A 16,926-nucleotide genomic window follows, 5' to 3' on the forward strand; every position below is an offset into this window, starting at 1 on the left:
CTCTAGGAGAGAGGGGGTGTCAGAGGTGAGATTGATCAGATGGGATTCTGATTGTATGAGATTTTATGGTATAAGATTTTATTGATTACTGTTCCTTTGGAAATGTTTGGAGAAATTCAGTTTGTGAAAATGTGTTATAAATTGTAAGACAATATGTAAATATGAGGTGGTATTATTCAAATCCAAGTCACTTGAAGTAATTATACCATTTTACATACTGCAGGAGCAATGAATCTTTAAAAATGCAATCCTAAATGGAAAATAATTTTGAACACAAGTACTCTAGCTCTGTGAATATGAAAAGCATATTGTCAAATGAAGGCTAGGAGTTTGTGTGTGTTGGAGAGGGCAGGGAGGGAAGGGTAGCAGTGAATTATTTACAAAGTAAGAAGAGGCTATGCATATTTTGAAAAGAAAAAAATGTTAAAATAAGTAGTTGTGGAGCATAAGTCAGAAATTGAAGGGAACAGGGAAGTATAGGTAATTCATGTGAGTAATTATTTTTCTTTGGTTCTTTCTTTTCTAAGAGCGAAGTAGAACAAACCTTTGTCCTTAATTATTTTAAATTATTAAGTGAATGGTTTATGGCATTTATTTTATATTCATGTATCAGTTAAGAATCCTAATAGGAAACAAATGACACATTCAAAACAAATATCTGAGGAAAGTTTAGTGGAGAAGGTGTCGGCAGGGTTAAGGACATCAGGAAGGAGTGGTACAGCACCAGGGACCAGCACTGCATGCTTAGCTGCAGCTGTGGCTGTAGGTAGAGATGCTATTGCAGCCCAGCAGGGAGGGAGGGGGGCAGTGGGGGAAGGGGAGTAAATACCCTGCCTCGTATGCTTTCAGTGCTCCAGCCTCTTGGAGGTGCCTCCCAGTGGCAGAACCTAATAAGCCAGTGGGCAAGCCCAGGTGATACACTCTCCAGAGGTCAGTGTCCTGGCGTGCAGGGAGGGGCAGAGTGGAGCAGGAGGGGCAAACAAAAAATCAGGAGCACAGTTATTTCCAAACCTGTTGCATTTCAGCCATTATTCTGTCTCTTTTAGACTAAATCTAAGACTTTTCTGAATCATTATTTCTGATTGGAAGAAGCCTCATGAAATTGTACTGGGCTCCTCGAAACCAGCCAGCAGTGAGCTCACAGTAGAACTGACAGTTTAGAGCAGCTCTGTGGAAGAAGTAGAGCTTATGCCTAGAGAGCTTGGACTGTGGGGTGGGGCTGCCTTTCTTGTGTCCTAACTCGGCCACTTACTAACTATGTTACCTTGGATAAGCGCCTTACCATCTCTGTGCCCATTTCCTCATCGGTAAATGAAGATAAATAGAGCACTCGCATCATAGGATTGTTACAAGGATTAAGTGAGTTAACATGCAAATCTCCCAGAAAGGTACTATAGTTAAAGTCTAATAAATACAGTTGCTTTTAGGATGTTATTCTATGCTTTGTTATTGATGAAATACACGGGGTGTTTCTCTTTTCCTCCTTTTAGACTCACTGAAGATTTTTGTTACATTATGTCACAGTTCTCAGGATATACCTTTGTCATGAAAGTGAAGCCCCAAGTCTCTAGAGCCCACTCAGTTAAACAAGATAGTAGGACACACTCCTTTAAAAATAATTAATGTCACTTCTTCTGTGATAGTTTGAAGTTATACTTATTTCCCATACACAGTAAGGAGTTGACTGGCGTTTGAGAAAGTTACTTCTGTCCTGCCCCTTCCCTATTCCTCCTCTTCCCTCCTCCCAGCCAGGTGGCACACCTCCTGGATTTCACATTTAATTTGAATTCACTTCTTAAATACAAAATGAGTCAATGTGTAGACCAAAATGGACTTTGCTTTATAATTCCAGCAGTAATGGGGTTTGGAAAGAGCTATTGTGGAAGGTGTAATAGTACTCTAAAATACTCTAAAAATACTTACTTTTAAATGCCCATCAAAGGCTTGTTTTTATGTGACTTCTCATTGAAAGATTTAAAAATCCTAGAACGAGGAATTTACAGTTTGCATTGTCTTGTAAAAGCACTGTTAACCAGTTTTAATAGATCTTTGTTCTTATGTAGGTTTTTTTTTTTAAATCTTTGCAAGCACTGTACACTTTTTACTCTGAATAGTTTCTCCTCCTTAGGTATTCTTCAAAAGAAGATATATGTTTAAGAAAGAGAAACAAACCAACCAAAAAAACCCACTTTGATCACTGCCAAATACCATAGTGATTACTGCGGTGATCAGGTTTTTTGCTGTAATGATTGGGTTATTTTCTGGCTGATATATAGAAGATTAGTCCATAGCACAAATTAAAGGACAGTTTCAAGTCCTCACTGATTTACTTCTTATCTCTTTACTTAATTATTTTAACTTTGACGTAAATTAACAAGTGATATTGTAGAAGAGATACTAGTGATTCCTAGAAATATTTGAAAATATTTCAAATTTTAGAATTAGAGTTTACTAGGGAAAATTATTTAATATTTGGAAATATCACAAAGTAAAACTATTGATGCTTTTGCGTAAAAACTTCAGAATGTTAAGGTAAATCATTTTATTTAAAATAACTTTTAAAATACTAATTTAAAATGTTTAAATTCTGTAGTTTCATTTTACAAAGACTCCTTTTTAAATGTGAATGTGTCTAGGTTTATTTTGCACCTGATTAAAAACACCATTTTCCTTAACCTGTCAGCAGCTCGGCTGAGCAGTCAGACTGAATTATTCGATATCTTGTCTGACATGAGGACGGCAGTCCAAAGAGAAAGATATCACAAATTGGTGCCACACTTCGATAAATAGAGACATTTTATTTTTCACCAAGCTAATTCAATCCAGTTCAGTTAACTCTTTCTTCCCCCTTAAGGACAGATCAAAAAAGGCAGCCATGAATGACTGTGTTCGTCAAGTGTTTGACATGTCAGTGTGTGATATAAAGCAGACCACAAGGGAGGGGTTCTGCCTTTAGACTTCAGACAATACCCGGTACAAGAGCCTCTCACTCAGATCTGCACTGTAGGGAGCTGGAGAGAGTGGCTCAGATCACTCAGGTAGAATGAGAAGTAGGCGGGCTTGCCACACTGCAAACCCTTCCCCTTACAGTTGTGACTTTTTCAGCATTCTTAGGAATTCTCAGGCATTTTTGAGCGGCCATTGAGTTACATTTTAGTTTTATAAACTCTGGTTGGCTACTACATATCATTAGTTTTGTGGTTTTCATAAAATCTTTGTCCTAAATGTTGTTCCTTGAAAACCCTTATTGCAATAAATATAATACCGATATTTCTGTTTCTTGGTTCACTGATTTCTTCCTGAGACATATAGTGAAATTTATATAGTCATAATACTGGTCAATCTCAAGGATGCAATGGGATGGATTATGCCACCAAATATAAAATGTTAAAATATTTACAAGAAAAGATTAACATTGTCCAAAGATTACCTCCTGCTCTACAGATTGGGCCTGAGGAACACGTCATCAGAACCTTTATGGGCTCCTGCTGACCCTGCTGCCTCGCTGCCAGTCTACTCCGTGTCCTGCAGCGACGCTACTGTCTGGCAGCCCCAGGCCACACCATATGTTTGCAGAGCCCTCCTTGTCTAGCCTGCCAAACATATCCTTCATGTCATTTTAAATCCTGCTTTTTCCATGAATTAGGCATTCCTTGACTAATTGCTGTGATAGAACATTTCATTTCTCTATGAGGTCTAAAAATTTAATTATCCAGAGTGCTCTCCCCCACCTCCCACAAGTACATCTCTACCATGTGCCTTCTCAAAATGCAACATTGTTGTTCTCTGATTCATCTATGTGGCCTATATGTTCAGGGCTTCTGCAGTGCAGCCAGTGCTCACTAAGTAAATCTATATACAGGGAATGGGGCTAGGGCTGTGTGTCATGGGAGGACGGAGTCTAGAGCCCAGACAGCTCCACCAGCTGCTGATAGAATGACCACACGCAAGTTACCTAACCTCTCTGTGACTTGTTTCCTTACCTTTAAAATGAAGATGTGGTAGATACTGGACCATAAGACTACCGTAAGGATCATAAAGATTAAATGAGTTAATTTTGGTAAAGTGCTTAGAACAGTGTCTGGCACACATTAAGTGCTGTGTAAATGTTTATGAAATAATTATTTTATTTCATTATTTTATTTATGAAATAAAATAATGTTCTATCTGGTAGTCACAGTGCTAAGTGTTTTCCAATGAAGATTAACTCATTGAATCTTCACAGAAGTCTTATGTGGTAGATACTGTTGCCATCTCCATTTTACAGATGAGGGAACCAAGACACAATCAAAGTTAACTAACTTGCTCAAGGTCACAGGGCAGAAACAGGATTTGAATTCCCACCACCTGGCTCCAGCCACTTCTCTGCTTGCAAGCACCTTTTGTGCTGTCGGGCCTGAGTGTAAATCATTTTGTTTTTTAGAATATCCCAGTCAGATGGGAGATGTAGCAGAATGTGTTTCTTGACATATTAGAAAACATGCTGTGAGATAATGGGGTAGGAGAGATTAATCCCACTGGACCCCCTGTTGGCTACCTTGGATTGAAAATCAGAGAAGATGGAAACCACATGTGTTAGCAGCTGCTACCATGGCACTCTAGGCTAAGGTGGACTACATGAGAATGCTTTTTTGGATTTGGTTTTTGTCTTTTAAGCCACTTCTTTGTGGGCTCTTGATGCTTTGCTGGTATAGTGACTTGAGTCCAGGACCATGCAGAACACCATAAAGATGTTGAGAAAATGTGCCAGCCACACAGGCCTTTAACTGGTGCATTGTAGGTTTTTGAAACATGTTTCACTCTCTCTACATGCAACCCAGCTCTGCTGAAATACTAAATTTATCCACAGGAGTTCTAGTTAGAAAAGGCGAGCAATCGCTTCTGGAAGCTAGTACTTCAAATCTTAGTCATAGCCAATGAAATCTTGGTTACATGGGAAACTCTCTGGAGGTGGTTGTACATGCATGTGTGCCCTGTGCATCTTAGAGCATAGGATTTGTACACATAATTACAGATACTTTACCAACATTATATCCAGTGTCCAGACTTTTTGTCACACAATCAAAAGTTTTAAAAGTAAATTTCTTAAATCTTCAAAGGATCCCAGTTATTTTACTGTCAAGGGACAGATAATGAAAACATACATATTTTACAGTTGTTGTTTTGTGTGTGGAATAAAAAGGTTCCTAGGACACTAATGCTTTGTGAAGGTTTTAAAGGCTAATACCTTTAAGTGCTGGGTAAAAATTAAACTTGAATAGCACCGATGAAATATTTACTCATCAGATGGCTTTGAAGTTTAGCGTCTTTTTGGTTGCAGTCCCATCTAATGGACATGTTTCAAAGAAGAAAATAGTTATAGCATTCAGCTGTGATGTTTTCTTCTTTGTGTGGAAGAAATCTGTGTTGTTTTGATTCATTTCAGTATTTAAATTTTCAAGACTAGCTACTTAGAAATTGCATTAACGAGATAAATGTTTCCCACAATTCTGAATTTTTTCTTATTGATAGGGTTATGTTTGAAAGCTGAGTTTTCTAACACTTTTGGCATTTTTAAACAGATTGCTTTCACTCTTTTATTCTATAATCTTTCCAACCTACATTTACTTAATTCTCCGTAGTTTTATATCAGAGGGCCTAAGGTGAGTGACTGTGTGTAAATATAATGGAAATCTGTTACACAAATTAGTTTTACAAAATATCTTGCTGGATAAAAGTGCTGTGTTTAAAGATGTTTAAAAACTTCATATTTCGTTCTTCAGTTCTGATAACTAAAAAGTTTTCCTTCAAAGTTTAAAATTGTAATGATGCTTTAAGAATGTTGGGGAAATACTGGATTTTTTTCTACTTCTTGGATTAAATTTAACTCATCTGAATAATGTAGGGCTTTAGAAATTTGTATTACAGTCTAGGTTAAAATTTTTCTATTTTTGTGTTTCCTCTCACGTGAGTTATGACACTTTTAACGTTTGTTTGTGTTTTATTAGTTTTCATATGAGTCCAACAAGCAATGAAGACCTCAGGAAAATCCCGGTAAGTTGCTGAAGGGGTGAGAAGGTTGTCAAAGAACAAGCCGGTCTTTTTATCTGGCACACATTTCTAAAAATGCCTTTGTCTTCTTGCCTTCTGCCTCACTTACCTTAAGAATTGTAGCTTAGCATAGTAATTTTAGGAGAAAGAAAGTAAAATATAATCTTTGCCTTTAATATACAATAGGGTGTGACTCGTATGATCTATGAAAGTTCAAGCAAAATTGGTTATAATTGAAGCCAATTTAGAATATACATATTTTGTGTACAGACTGTTTTGAAATTAGTATGCAAGCTGTATGTCAGGGTCAGATTTGCGGTTATGAAATAAGAGCGTGTAGAAAGACTGTTTTTTGTTGTTGTTGGGACAAGGATTGAAGAAAGAATAAAGCTGCTTGTTAACATTCAACAATAGAAAAGCATCCTGGCAGGATAGCCAGATAACCAGGAAAGTATTTGAAAGAACAAATACTTTAGGACACTTATCTTTCTCATCAGAACAAAACCAAATATGTTAACAGGATTGGTAGCGACCACCTAAATCAACTCACGTATTTTGCGAGGATTATTCAGATAATCTGAACTTTATTGTAGTATTTGAAGTCCAGTATTTAATCTCTGTTCAGAGTTCCATTGCATCTGCAATCAATTCTAACTATATTAAATGTAGAGAATAAATTACTTTACCAAAATATGGTCAAATGTTCTTGGTAGAAAACTAAATTCTCACTGAGTAACAGAAATAGAGCCTTTATTCCAAGAGACTGGTGGTTGCTGTTTCAACCATCTGTCCTTGATATGTGTGATCCAGATGTATAGTAAGAATTTTTTTAGGCAATCCCATATCACCTATTACTATTTTTTAGGATGTGACATGGCTAGAAGAAGCTAAGGTGGGTTTAGGGTTTATTTTCTACACCATTCTAAATGCAGGTGTTTATCTTTAAAATTGTGGAAACTGTTATAGAAGCACAGGACTTTGTACTGTATTTTTGCTGTTTTATTTAAGTGATTCATAAGTTTTGATGTTTTATAAATTCTCAAGTCTTTATAATATGGCAGTCTGGCGAGAAATGTGAGAAAATATGAAGTCAGCCTTTGATCAGATAGTAAAATGAATTCTATCAGGCGGTTACTTAATCTCAAACAAAATGCAACATCAAAAAAATCGATTTAATGTGTAGCTATTGTTTATTAAGTAACCTTAATTACAATTTCGATTGCTTGTAAATGTACTTTTCCAAATCTTGTAATTTATTGCTGTAAAAGCATCCTTAGAATTCTTTAAAGAAATAAAATGTGAAAATTGTTTTAGTTAAAGGATTTAAAGGTGATAAAAGAATCCTTGATGTGTGATTATTTTTCTCTGGAATACTAACTATTCTAAATGACAGTTAAAGGATTACTAGCTGTTGTTAATTTACTGCAAGATACAATTAAGAGGAGGAAGCGCATCTTCATACTGATCATGGTTGAAGAAAAGCATTCGAACAATTTTTATGTTGAAGATTATAAGATGTTTGAAGTAATTTACATTAAGTTCTCCAATAATAGCCGTCCACCAAGTTATTTTTTCTCCCTCTGGACGTAGTATTTTGTAATTAAGTTTGTATGTCTTATATGCTAGTGCCAACACCTGTCTGTGAAAGCACAGTGTTTAAACAGGAGCAGTAGCCAGTTGAAAGGGCAGTGTGAGCTCTTTAAGGCCTAATTAAGAACTGAAAGGGAGATGAAGGGAGTAGGACAAAAGATGTGAAAGTAGCTGAGATGATATTCCCAGAGCAAAGTTCCTCATTAGAACAATAATGAGATGATCAGAGAATGCCAAGCCTTCACTTTTTTCTCTCCCTCTCCTCTAGTTGCCTTGGATGTCAGTTAGTACCCCACCAATATTTGGTTACCAGGACAACCTTTCTTTAAATCTTCACTTATTTTGAGTCCTGATAATTTGCTTTTGTTTAAATTTAAATATTGTAAAAAATGTACATTTCCTAGTTTAAAAGGCTAGACTGTGTAAAGCAAAAAATAGATCACTAGCAGTTCTCAAAATCTTATGCACAACTGTATTATTTAAAATTCTGGGTTAGAAAACTTCATGTAGTAATTCTAATATTCTCTTACCAGTCCACATCTTCTTATGTCTGCATGTAGACATTTTTAATAGAGGTAGGGTGGAAATGAGAAAGGGTTGGTTGTAAAAGGGGAAGAGAGAAGAAAAATTTACATTAAATTTCAGAATAAGAAAACATCTTAAAAACATAAGTGCTGTCTGTATAGAGTGTGCTGTGAGAAAAAATATTGAGCACTTTGGAGTAACCATTTTAAGTTGCGTTTGGTCTTTGCCAGCTTAGAGAGTTTTGAATTTTGTAAGTTTTTGCAAGAATAATAAAACATATATTTTGAAAAAATAATTTTTATATTTACCTGAGAGTTTTCCTCTTTAAAAAAATAATTTTTTATAGAGCATATATTTTAATTTTCTATTGTTTATATTAATCATTTTATTTGGAGTTATATCGACAAACACATATACATATATGTGTGTGTGTGTGTGTGTGGAGTATATCAGTCAGTTTAAGAATCTTACGCCTAAAATTAGAAGGTTTCCATTCAGATATAGGATAAAATATGGAACTCAGCATGAAACTGTTTTTAATTATTTTATATTCTTTTCCAGAATATAGTTCATAGTACATGTGTTTCTAAGATGTTTTCCTGCCTAGAAACTTGATGCTAAAATTTGGGGTAAAGTTTTCACATAAAAGGACAAACGGAAAATTTATTGAAAAGGCCAGAAGTGTATTTCCAGGAAATCTGTCTACACATTAATGTTAGATTGTTGTAAGGAAAAAAAAAATAATCCAAATAAGATATCTATATATTCTAGAGTATGGCTATAAAGTATGACCAGTAGTCTGAAATAATAATTGATTATTTTGAAAGATTTAACTATTAATTTATATCATGGCATTAATTTATGTCAAAACAAATTTTTGACACATCTTTCATCTTCAGTGTCTTTAGAGAAATGTTACAAAAAATTTTTAACTACATTAACTGGTAATAGTGTTAAATATTACAGTGCACATTATTTTTTTTAACTATTTCATTGCTTAATTAGTTTGGAGAAATCAGTTTATATATGTATAATTTTATGAAGATTAGAGAGACTTGAATAGATGCTTTCATTATGTTAAATAAAGAAAAAGCATAAATCAGTCAACTAATCAGTAATGAATCCCATTTAGCTTCCTTTCATTAATCCCTGCAATTCTCACAAAAACATGAATTTCTCAGTAAATGTTTTATTAGAAATGTGAAATCACATTAGACTTTATTAGTTTTTAAAGTGTGATTTAGAAAAATTACTTGGTATACCAGACAATTTTAGATTTGAAAGGGACCGTGGAGAACATGTCATCTATCAGATAAGGCAAATGAGACCCAGGTTGCTCTCTCAAATTTATGCAAAATTACTTGGGTTGAAGTAAGAAACTTTAACTTATTTTTAAGAAATTTCGAAAGTATACTGAACTCTATACTATGTCTTGTCTTTACTGTAGAAAACTGCTTAACATAATCTTTTATAAGAATGTAATTACTATTTATGTATCTCTAAACTATATCTCATGACCAATTAAACTAGTAACTATATGCGTGAGAGAGAGAGAGTGTGTGTGTGTGTGAGTGTGTGTAGACTTATAAAAGATTAATTGATCTGAGAGAGGAGAGAGAAGTAAAACACTTGTCTCTAGAATTGTCCTTTAATGGTTTTAGAACAATATTTGAAATGTTTTTAGGGATGAAGGAAATATAACTGAAACTTACATCTGTTTCCAGTTTCTAATGCTAAAATAAACTAAGTTGTTTTAGACATATTTTATAGAATTTAAGCTCACTTCCCTTTAATATCCTCTCTTTTCATTGTTACTAACTCTGGTCTTTCATATTTCAGTAGCCCTATAACTAATCTTAGCCCCTCCAAATGATTCCACTGTTGCCATTTTACTTTTCCTGGAACATAGCTTTAATCATATCCTTTCTCTGTTTAGAAACCTTCAGTGGCTTCCTATATTCCATAGCAAAAGTCTAAAAATTCTTTATACTACCGTTCAGCATCCTTGGTGGTCTGTTTCAAACCTACCATTTCAGCCCTTCTCTGCTCCCTGTCCTGTACAGTATTTTCCAGCCATGCTCTACAGAGTACCTGTTATTGGATTACCTGTTACTGGCCACTATGCCTTGAGCCTTGTTTCCTTCTTTGAACAAGCAGAGCTCACTGCTTTAAATGTTCCATTAGGCATTTCTGCCTGCAAAATCTTGAAGGCCTAGTGCAAGCTGTATCTTCTCCACAAAGCCTGAGAGATTCTGTGAAATTGGAAAAGTTTTTCAGTCCTGAATGTATTCACTTATCCTGGAGAAGGGGGTGTACTTCAGTGACCCAAGCATCAAATTGGTATCTGTACTCTAGCTTCTCTTTCTCTGGTCTGGTAAAGTCCTAGTTCCTTGGGCTGAGAGGCTGGGGAAGTAGGGAGGGCCAGTGAAAAGTTAAACTTTGGCTTTACTGGTGAACACCCCCAAACATATAGCACTATTAAAGTAGATCCTGAAAACAGGGAAAGACAAGTTTAATTCTTATGGCGGGCGAGGTCATTCTGCATTCACCAGTCCCCATTCCCCATCCTCCACTGAATAGATAGTATTCCTTAAGAGCAAGAAAACCAATTTCCTCAATATTTTAGTTAAGTTTCCTTAAAGTCAAATGGAAATGTTTTAAAAGATAGTGATGAAAATCATTTTAAATTGTTGGGCTTAGTGAGAGAACTATGATTTAAAAAGAATAAAAAATTGCTTAGTTGTAATTGGGCATTATGTTTTACAGAATGAAAACTCTTAATGCTATACACTGTTAATAAAAGGTGATGTTACAGGGCCTTGATTAAATTCTGAGAAATATTTTTCTTTCACTTTTGATATAACATTAATATTAGAATGCTTTGTAATAGCAGTGAATTAGTAAGTATCTTTAAAAAAATTTTTTGGTTATATTTATGCCTTTGCCTAAAAGGAATTTTTGTCAATAGAATAAAGTTAAATAAATAGGTGAAATGGGAGAGAATGCAAATATACTAACCATAGTATTAATATGGTTGAACTCTTGAGTTTCCTGATAACCAGGGTCAAAAAGGGAAAGAAGATAAACTAGATATTATTACTAGGAGAAAGAAATAGACCAGTTACTCAGGGGAGGAAAAGTTCTGCCTGTTTCTAAATTAAAACAGAAGTTACTCCCATGGGGCTTCCTATAAGGATAATCTTTGATTTAATTCCGAGTGCTTCCATTTTCATAGCAAATTGGAAAAGATTTTTGCTGTAACCATCTTCACTAAGAAGCCAAACATGTAACATTAAATCACAGTTCAGTGGAAGCAGTTTCATAAGGACGCATGTCCAAGTGTATAGTTTTCAGTTGCATCTTATAGTTCCTCTGAGTTGACTTTCAGAAATCTTTAGTTTTCATCTATTTTAGTTGTATTTATTATAAAACATTTCATCTCTTAACTTAATCGTACATGATATAACCAGTCTCAGATATTAGGAAATTGCCCACAATGTTAGAAAGGGTTTTAGAATTTAGAGTTGTAGTCAAAACTTTGGTGCATCTGCCTTAGTTCTTGCCTCAGGACTGGCTAGCCAATTTGTGGACTGTCACATTCACTCTAAGCAAGGCTAGCGAAAATCTTCATCAGGGTTTGAAAAACAAAAAGTCGAAGTTCTGGATAATTCTTAATGTTTGTCCCAGATGTTATATCTACGAAAGTAACGGTCTTTATCTTGTTCTAGGACAGCAACCCCTTTGATGCCACTGCAGGGTATCGTAGTCTGACCTATGAAGAGGTTCTACAAGAGCTGGTGAAACACAAAGAACTCCTTAGGAGGAAGGACACCCACATCCGGGAACTCGAGGACTACATCGACAACCTCCTTGTAAGGGTAATGGAAGAAACGCCCAGTATTCTCAGAGTGCCATATGAACCATCCAGGAAAGCTGGCAAATTCTCTAACAGTTAATGAAGCCAATTGTATTGTGTTGATAATTGGACAAAGAGAGAGAAAGAAAGAAGGAAGGAAGGAAAAACTTGTTACTGAAAGAGACTACACTATCAGGTTTCATGACATATTCTCCTTTATTGTGAAGAATAGTTTTACCTGTAAATATTAGCAGGGACTATCAAGAGTGACCTTTGAAGCAAGCTAAATAATTTAAACGTTTAAATTGAAAATGGGCCAGATTCTCAATGAATAAGTGGTTCCTTAGGATTCACTCAGGTGCTGGTACTGACCCACTGATCTGCCATAGGCCCAGAAATATCTTAAGAAGTACGTGAGTTATTCCTCAGGAATAGATTTTTCATAAAGCAGAATTGATACTGTGGCTGGTTTCTCAGAAATCAGTTTGTAGAAATATTTAGCTTCAGGAATACTGCTCATTATAAACACTACTGAAAAACACAGTTTATATTTTATGTACACGTATGTACATGAATATATATTCATGTATCTTGTATATAAAATATAGGCACATACCTCATATATACATGTGTTTTTAGAACATTTAGAAACAACTGATTGCCTCTAAGTTAGGCTACCAATTTCTTGATTTGAAAATGTGCGTGCTCTATTGATGCAAGACAAGTCATCGTTCCTACTGTCATGGTTTGTTATAGAGAAGCTGCTTCAAATCACTCTTGACTACATGGACCTTGGTTTCAAAGTGAGCTGCTATGTATTATTCTAGCATCAAAGTTTTTCTCTTTTCCCAAAAGTAATGATTTCAAGTCCTTTTTTTTAAAGAATGACAAATTTCAGGAGACTTCATTAACTTCACAACAGCATGAATTTCTTTGAATTAATTATCTTTAACATTTGAGTTTAAGGTATAAGCAGAAGATAAGCTAATATAGCTTGTTTTGTTGAAATTCTGCATGCCTTTAAATCACTAGCAAAGCAAATATTATAAAGTTATATCTGAAAATAATTGTGGGAAGTATGTGATTGCCTCGTGTGTCTGATAACCCAAAGAAGCGGGCAGATTCCAGGAATGAAGAATTAGGCTTGGTTTCAGGTTACATAAATAATAGAATAGATGGTTGCCTTTGGGTCTTGAACCAAAATAAGACTTACTAAAGGAAGTGAGTTTTTAGAATAGACCTTTACTAGCGTGGCATTATGCATTACTCCACATCCACCCTTTAAGAATTGATTTATTATAAAATTGTGTTCTGTTTTAAGGTCCAGTCCCCCCAAATGTTGATTTCTTCCATGGATTATTTTTATATGATTTGTACAATTTTTTTCTGAAATTTAAATTGAAAAGCAATGTTATAAAAATATTGCTAATCTTCTGCTTATTTTTCAGCCTTAAAAGTCTGAAATACTATAAAACACTGAGAGTATCTGTGTCTTTCTGAATTTAAAATGAAAAATTCATCTCCATTTGAAGACTGACATATTCCCCAATCTTTCCATGAATTGCATTTTTTTCTAATACTCATCTCTGTTAAGACTCCATTGAAAGTTAAATAAAAAGCTGATATAATAGTTTGGGGTTTGGGTTTTTTTTGGCTTATTTTAGTGTTTTGAATCAGAGAATACTTGGCCAAGCTCGTATTTGTAAACTAGACTTATTATTTGTATCTTCTGCATTTCAGTTTTAATGTAAGAACATGCATTTTGAAATTATGAATATTTTTTTCATAAAAATTCAATGCTTTAAGAAATGGAGAAGGAAAAATAGCTTTTATCAGTTTTTTTCTTCACTTAGAATTCTGTAATAAACCTCAAAATCTGGTATAGAATGGTATTTTCCCATTTGAGGTCTTGGTAGTTTTTTGTTTTTGTTTTTAACATGGTGCCACTTTTAATTAACTAAATGTTACAAAATTCTCAGCATTTGTTTTTTTCTGGTAGCATTATTGAGTCTTTTCATACACTTCTTAAAATGCCAAAATTTATGTTTTCAGTATTACGACAGTATCTGCAGATACTATAATAATATGCTTTGGCCAAATTTGGTGTTTATAGAGTGAACCAAGATGTCAGTTTCATATTGGGGATATGTTTTACATAAATAGAGCTCATTTAAAAGTATGGTTCAAGTACTGCTCTTCTTTTTATGGGGAAATAGATTTTTAAGGAGCGATTCTTTTCCTGTATAAAAGCTATTGAGGCTTAGCTTTGTTCATACATGAGTGATTTGGTTATAACTCAATCAAAATTTTTATCTTTAAATCTGAGACAAGTATTATATTTAAAACTGGATCTGTTAAAACATTCATCACTGCCTGAAACTTTGCTGTTCTAATGTTTATGAATTTTCACTCATTATCTAGAGTAAACTCACTACATATTTTCATAATCAGTCAAAATAATAAACTAAAAACAAAAAGTAAAAATGAGTTCCCAAGTAAATATATCAATATTTCCCATGTTTGGGCAGAAGTGCAAAGTAGTTTCAATTTGTCGCATTGTAGAAAAAGAGGCCAAAAAGGTCACCTTAGTCTATTTTTCCAAAACGTAACTTTAGGTATTCTAATGATGTATTTTGTTAGTTGCTTAGAAATGGAAATAAAATATATGTGCTTATTAAATAATGCACAGTACACTACATTATAGAGTTTATTTTTGCTTTTATGCTTAAAAGAGTGCATGCCCAAAATACTTCTACCACCAAGAGGATTTTTTAAAATCACAGAATTGATATTTATCTCAAGCCTATCTTAAGCTAACGTACTTCTGTTACATAATTAAACTATTTCTGCTATTATTTTTAAAGCAGTATTATTTTATAACCAGTTCTAAAATTCAGCTTTAAAAATATTGAACATACCTTCCTACCACTTATGCTTCAAGTTTCATTTATTGAATACCAGGGTCATATCTTAGAATTGTATATAAAACAACATGTAACCCATTCATGAAAAACTTCTAAGTATTGCTTTTTGCTGCTATGTTCTGCATTGAGCCTAGTTTTGCCATTGTCCCTTGAATGTAGTATTATCCATAGATTATACATAACTACATCTATTGCTTTTGGCGGTAAATCAAGATTTAGTTGTAATTTTCCAGCTGTGAAAATGTTGCCTTGTATTTAAAAGGGTTTCATGAATGGAAACCTAAGTAAAACTAAGCTCATTAGTGACAGACTTGCTTTCTTCATGTTACTCCTCCAGCAACTCCCTCACCACCATGCCTCCCTGCCTACCATCCCCGGAAGGGTGCTTATTCTTTAACAAAGAGAATCTAAAAATAAATAAAAATAAAAACTGTTGTCTAATATATCTACAGTAAATGTTACACTAGATCTTTTATTTTCCTCTGTAGCTTTTCAGAAGAAGCAATCTACCTTGGATTTGTAAATCAAGCTGAAACTTTTTTGATGTTCATATACTCACATGTCTTATAGGTGGTAGGTGTCACTTGTGTGTATGTGTAAGTGAAGTATGATGCATGCTCATTCACTTGGTCTCTTTGAAGTAAGGGAAAGGATCACAGTGCTGCTGGGCCATGATGGTATGTAGAAGGGTCTGTCAGCACACATGGAAAGCCCCCATTTGCACAGATGTAGAACTTTAATAATCCAGATGCAATCATTGGAAGTCTTTAATATGCAATTGGTAGCACCTTAGCTAATTAATCTGCATATGAAGCATTTTCTCATATATTTAATAAAAGGTGTAGAAGCTCTTCAAGCATTAACTAGAGTTGATGTTTTATTCCATTTATTTTATCCATCAAAAAATGCACTCTCACAGTGGAGTTGAAGTCTGGTAAATGATACATGTGGGCCTGTTAATCTTCGAAGCTTCCAGATGGTTTGTGTTTTGAGGTACAAAAAAATGCTGCAGATCTAGAAATGCATATATTTAGCAGGTATTTGAAAGATAGAAGCATTATTTATAACTGAAGAGTATGACACTTATCTTCTTAAGTAAATGCTCTCATAACTTGTATACATTTTTGCAGGTACAAATTCAAAAGTATGTAAGCATTGTATAATGTGACAATTGTATAATTTATGTAATCTGATGCATGAATCAGAATTTTTATATAATATATGATTATTGACTAATAGTTGATTAAAGTGTTTAAACTTAATTCAGTTGTCAACATTTATTGCAGATACAATGGTGTTACCATAATGGATTTATATATAAGTCCTCCTTGTCTTTTAATAAATACCTAGGATGCCTCTTATTTGGTGTATTGTAGCACATCTTCTGTAAGACCTACAAACTTACTTTACTATGAAAATAGTTCTGAAAAGTCATTCAAAAGATAGTTGTTAAGTTCAAGTGAACATTCTTCAACAAGTGTGTGGATGCCCACTACATATAAGACATCCCTCATAGGGGTGGAGCTTACGATTTAGTAGAAATGATATTTGAGTATTGTTATACAGGCTAAGGTCTATGCCAAGTACTTCCTATTTATGCTTTTATTTGTTACTCACAACAACCCTGTAAGGTAGGGAATACACAAGCTTTCAGAGGAAATGTAAGAAAACCCTTGGTGGTACTGAAGAAAGTAGAATAGGGTTGGTAAACCCGGTAGCGTTTCTCACCACTTCTTATCCTCCAGCTCCTACCAGAAGTCATTAATCAGTTACCACTTCCAGTCCCCTCAGCACAACAGTCTCTAAGTGCATGCCTCTCCATCCGATGTATGGGTACATTTTTATGGCAGTGTATTAGGCAATTGTATTCTAGATTACGGGATGTGAACCATATGTAGTCTTAGACATAAGTCATACATATTTGGCACAAGGGATTTCTCAGCAGGCCAGAACACCTTTCTGTTCTGGAGTTGTAGTCCCTTCTGGAGGCCCATTGAACCT

General features: G+C 34.5%; 1 protein-coding gene across 4 annotated transcripts in view; it reads left to right on the forward strand.

Annotated features, from left to right (window-relative positions):
- Positions 1 to 16,187, forward strand: part of LOC105467530 (RAB11 family interacting protein 2) — a 41,972-nt gene extending 25,785 nt beyond the window's left edge. For 2 of the 4 annotated variants that reach the window (XM_011717185.3, XM_011717194.3), the window contains 2 exons: positions 5,988 to 6,033; positions 11,874 to 16,187. In XM_011717185.3, the coding sequence (XP_011715487.1) occupies positions 5,988 to 6,033; positions 11,874 to 12,101 (274 nt within the window). In that variant the 3' untranslated portion in view covers positions 12,102 to 16,187. The remainder of the gene's footprint in view (positions 1 to 5,987; positions 6,034 to 11,873) is intronic. The other 2 variants (XM_011717200.3, XM_011717218.3) reach the window with 2 other exon arrangements.
- The last annotated feature ends 739 nt before the right edge of the window (positions 16,188 to 16,926 follow it).

The sequence above is a fragment of the Macaca nemestrina genome, chromosome 9 (assembly GCF_043159975.1).
Source record: "Macaca nemestrina isolate mMacNem1 chromosome 9, mMacNem.hap1, whole genome shotgun sequence".
NCBI lineage: Eukaryota > Metazoa > Chordata > Mammalia > Primates > Cercopithecidae > Macaca > Macaca nemestrina.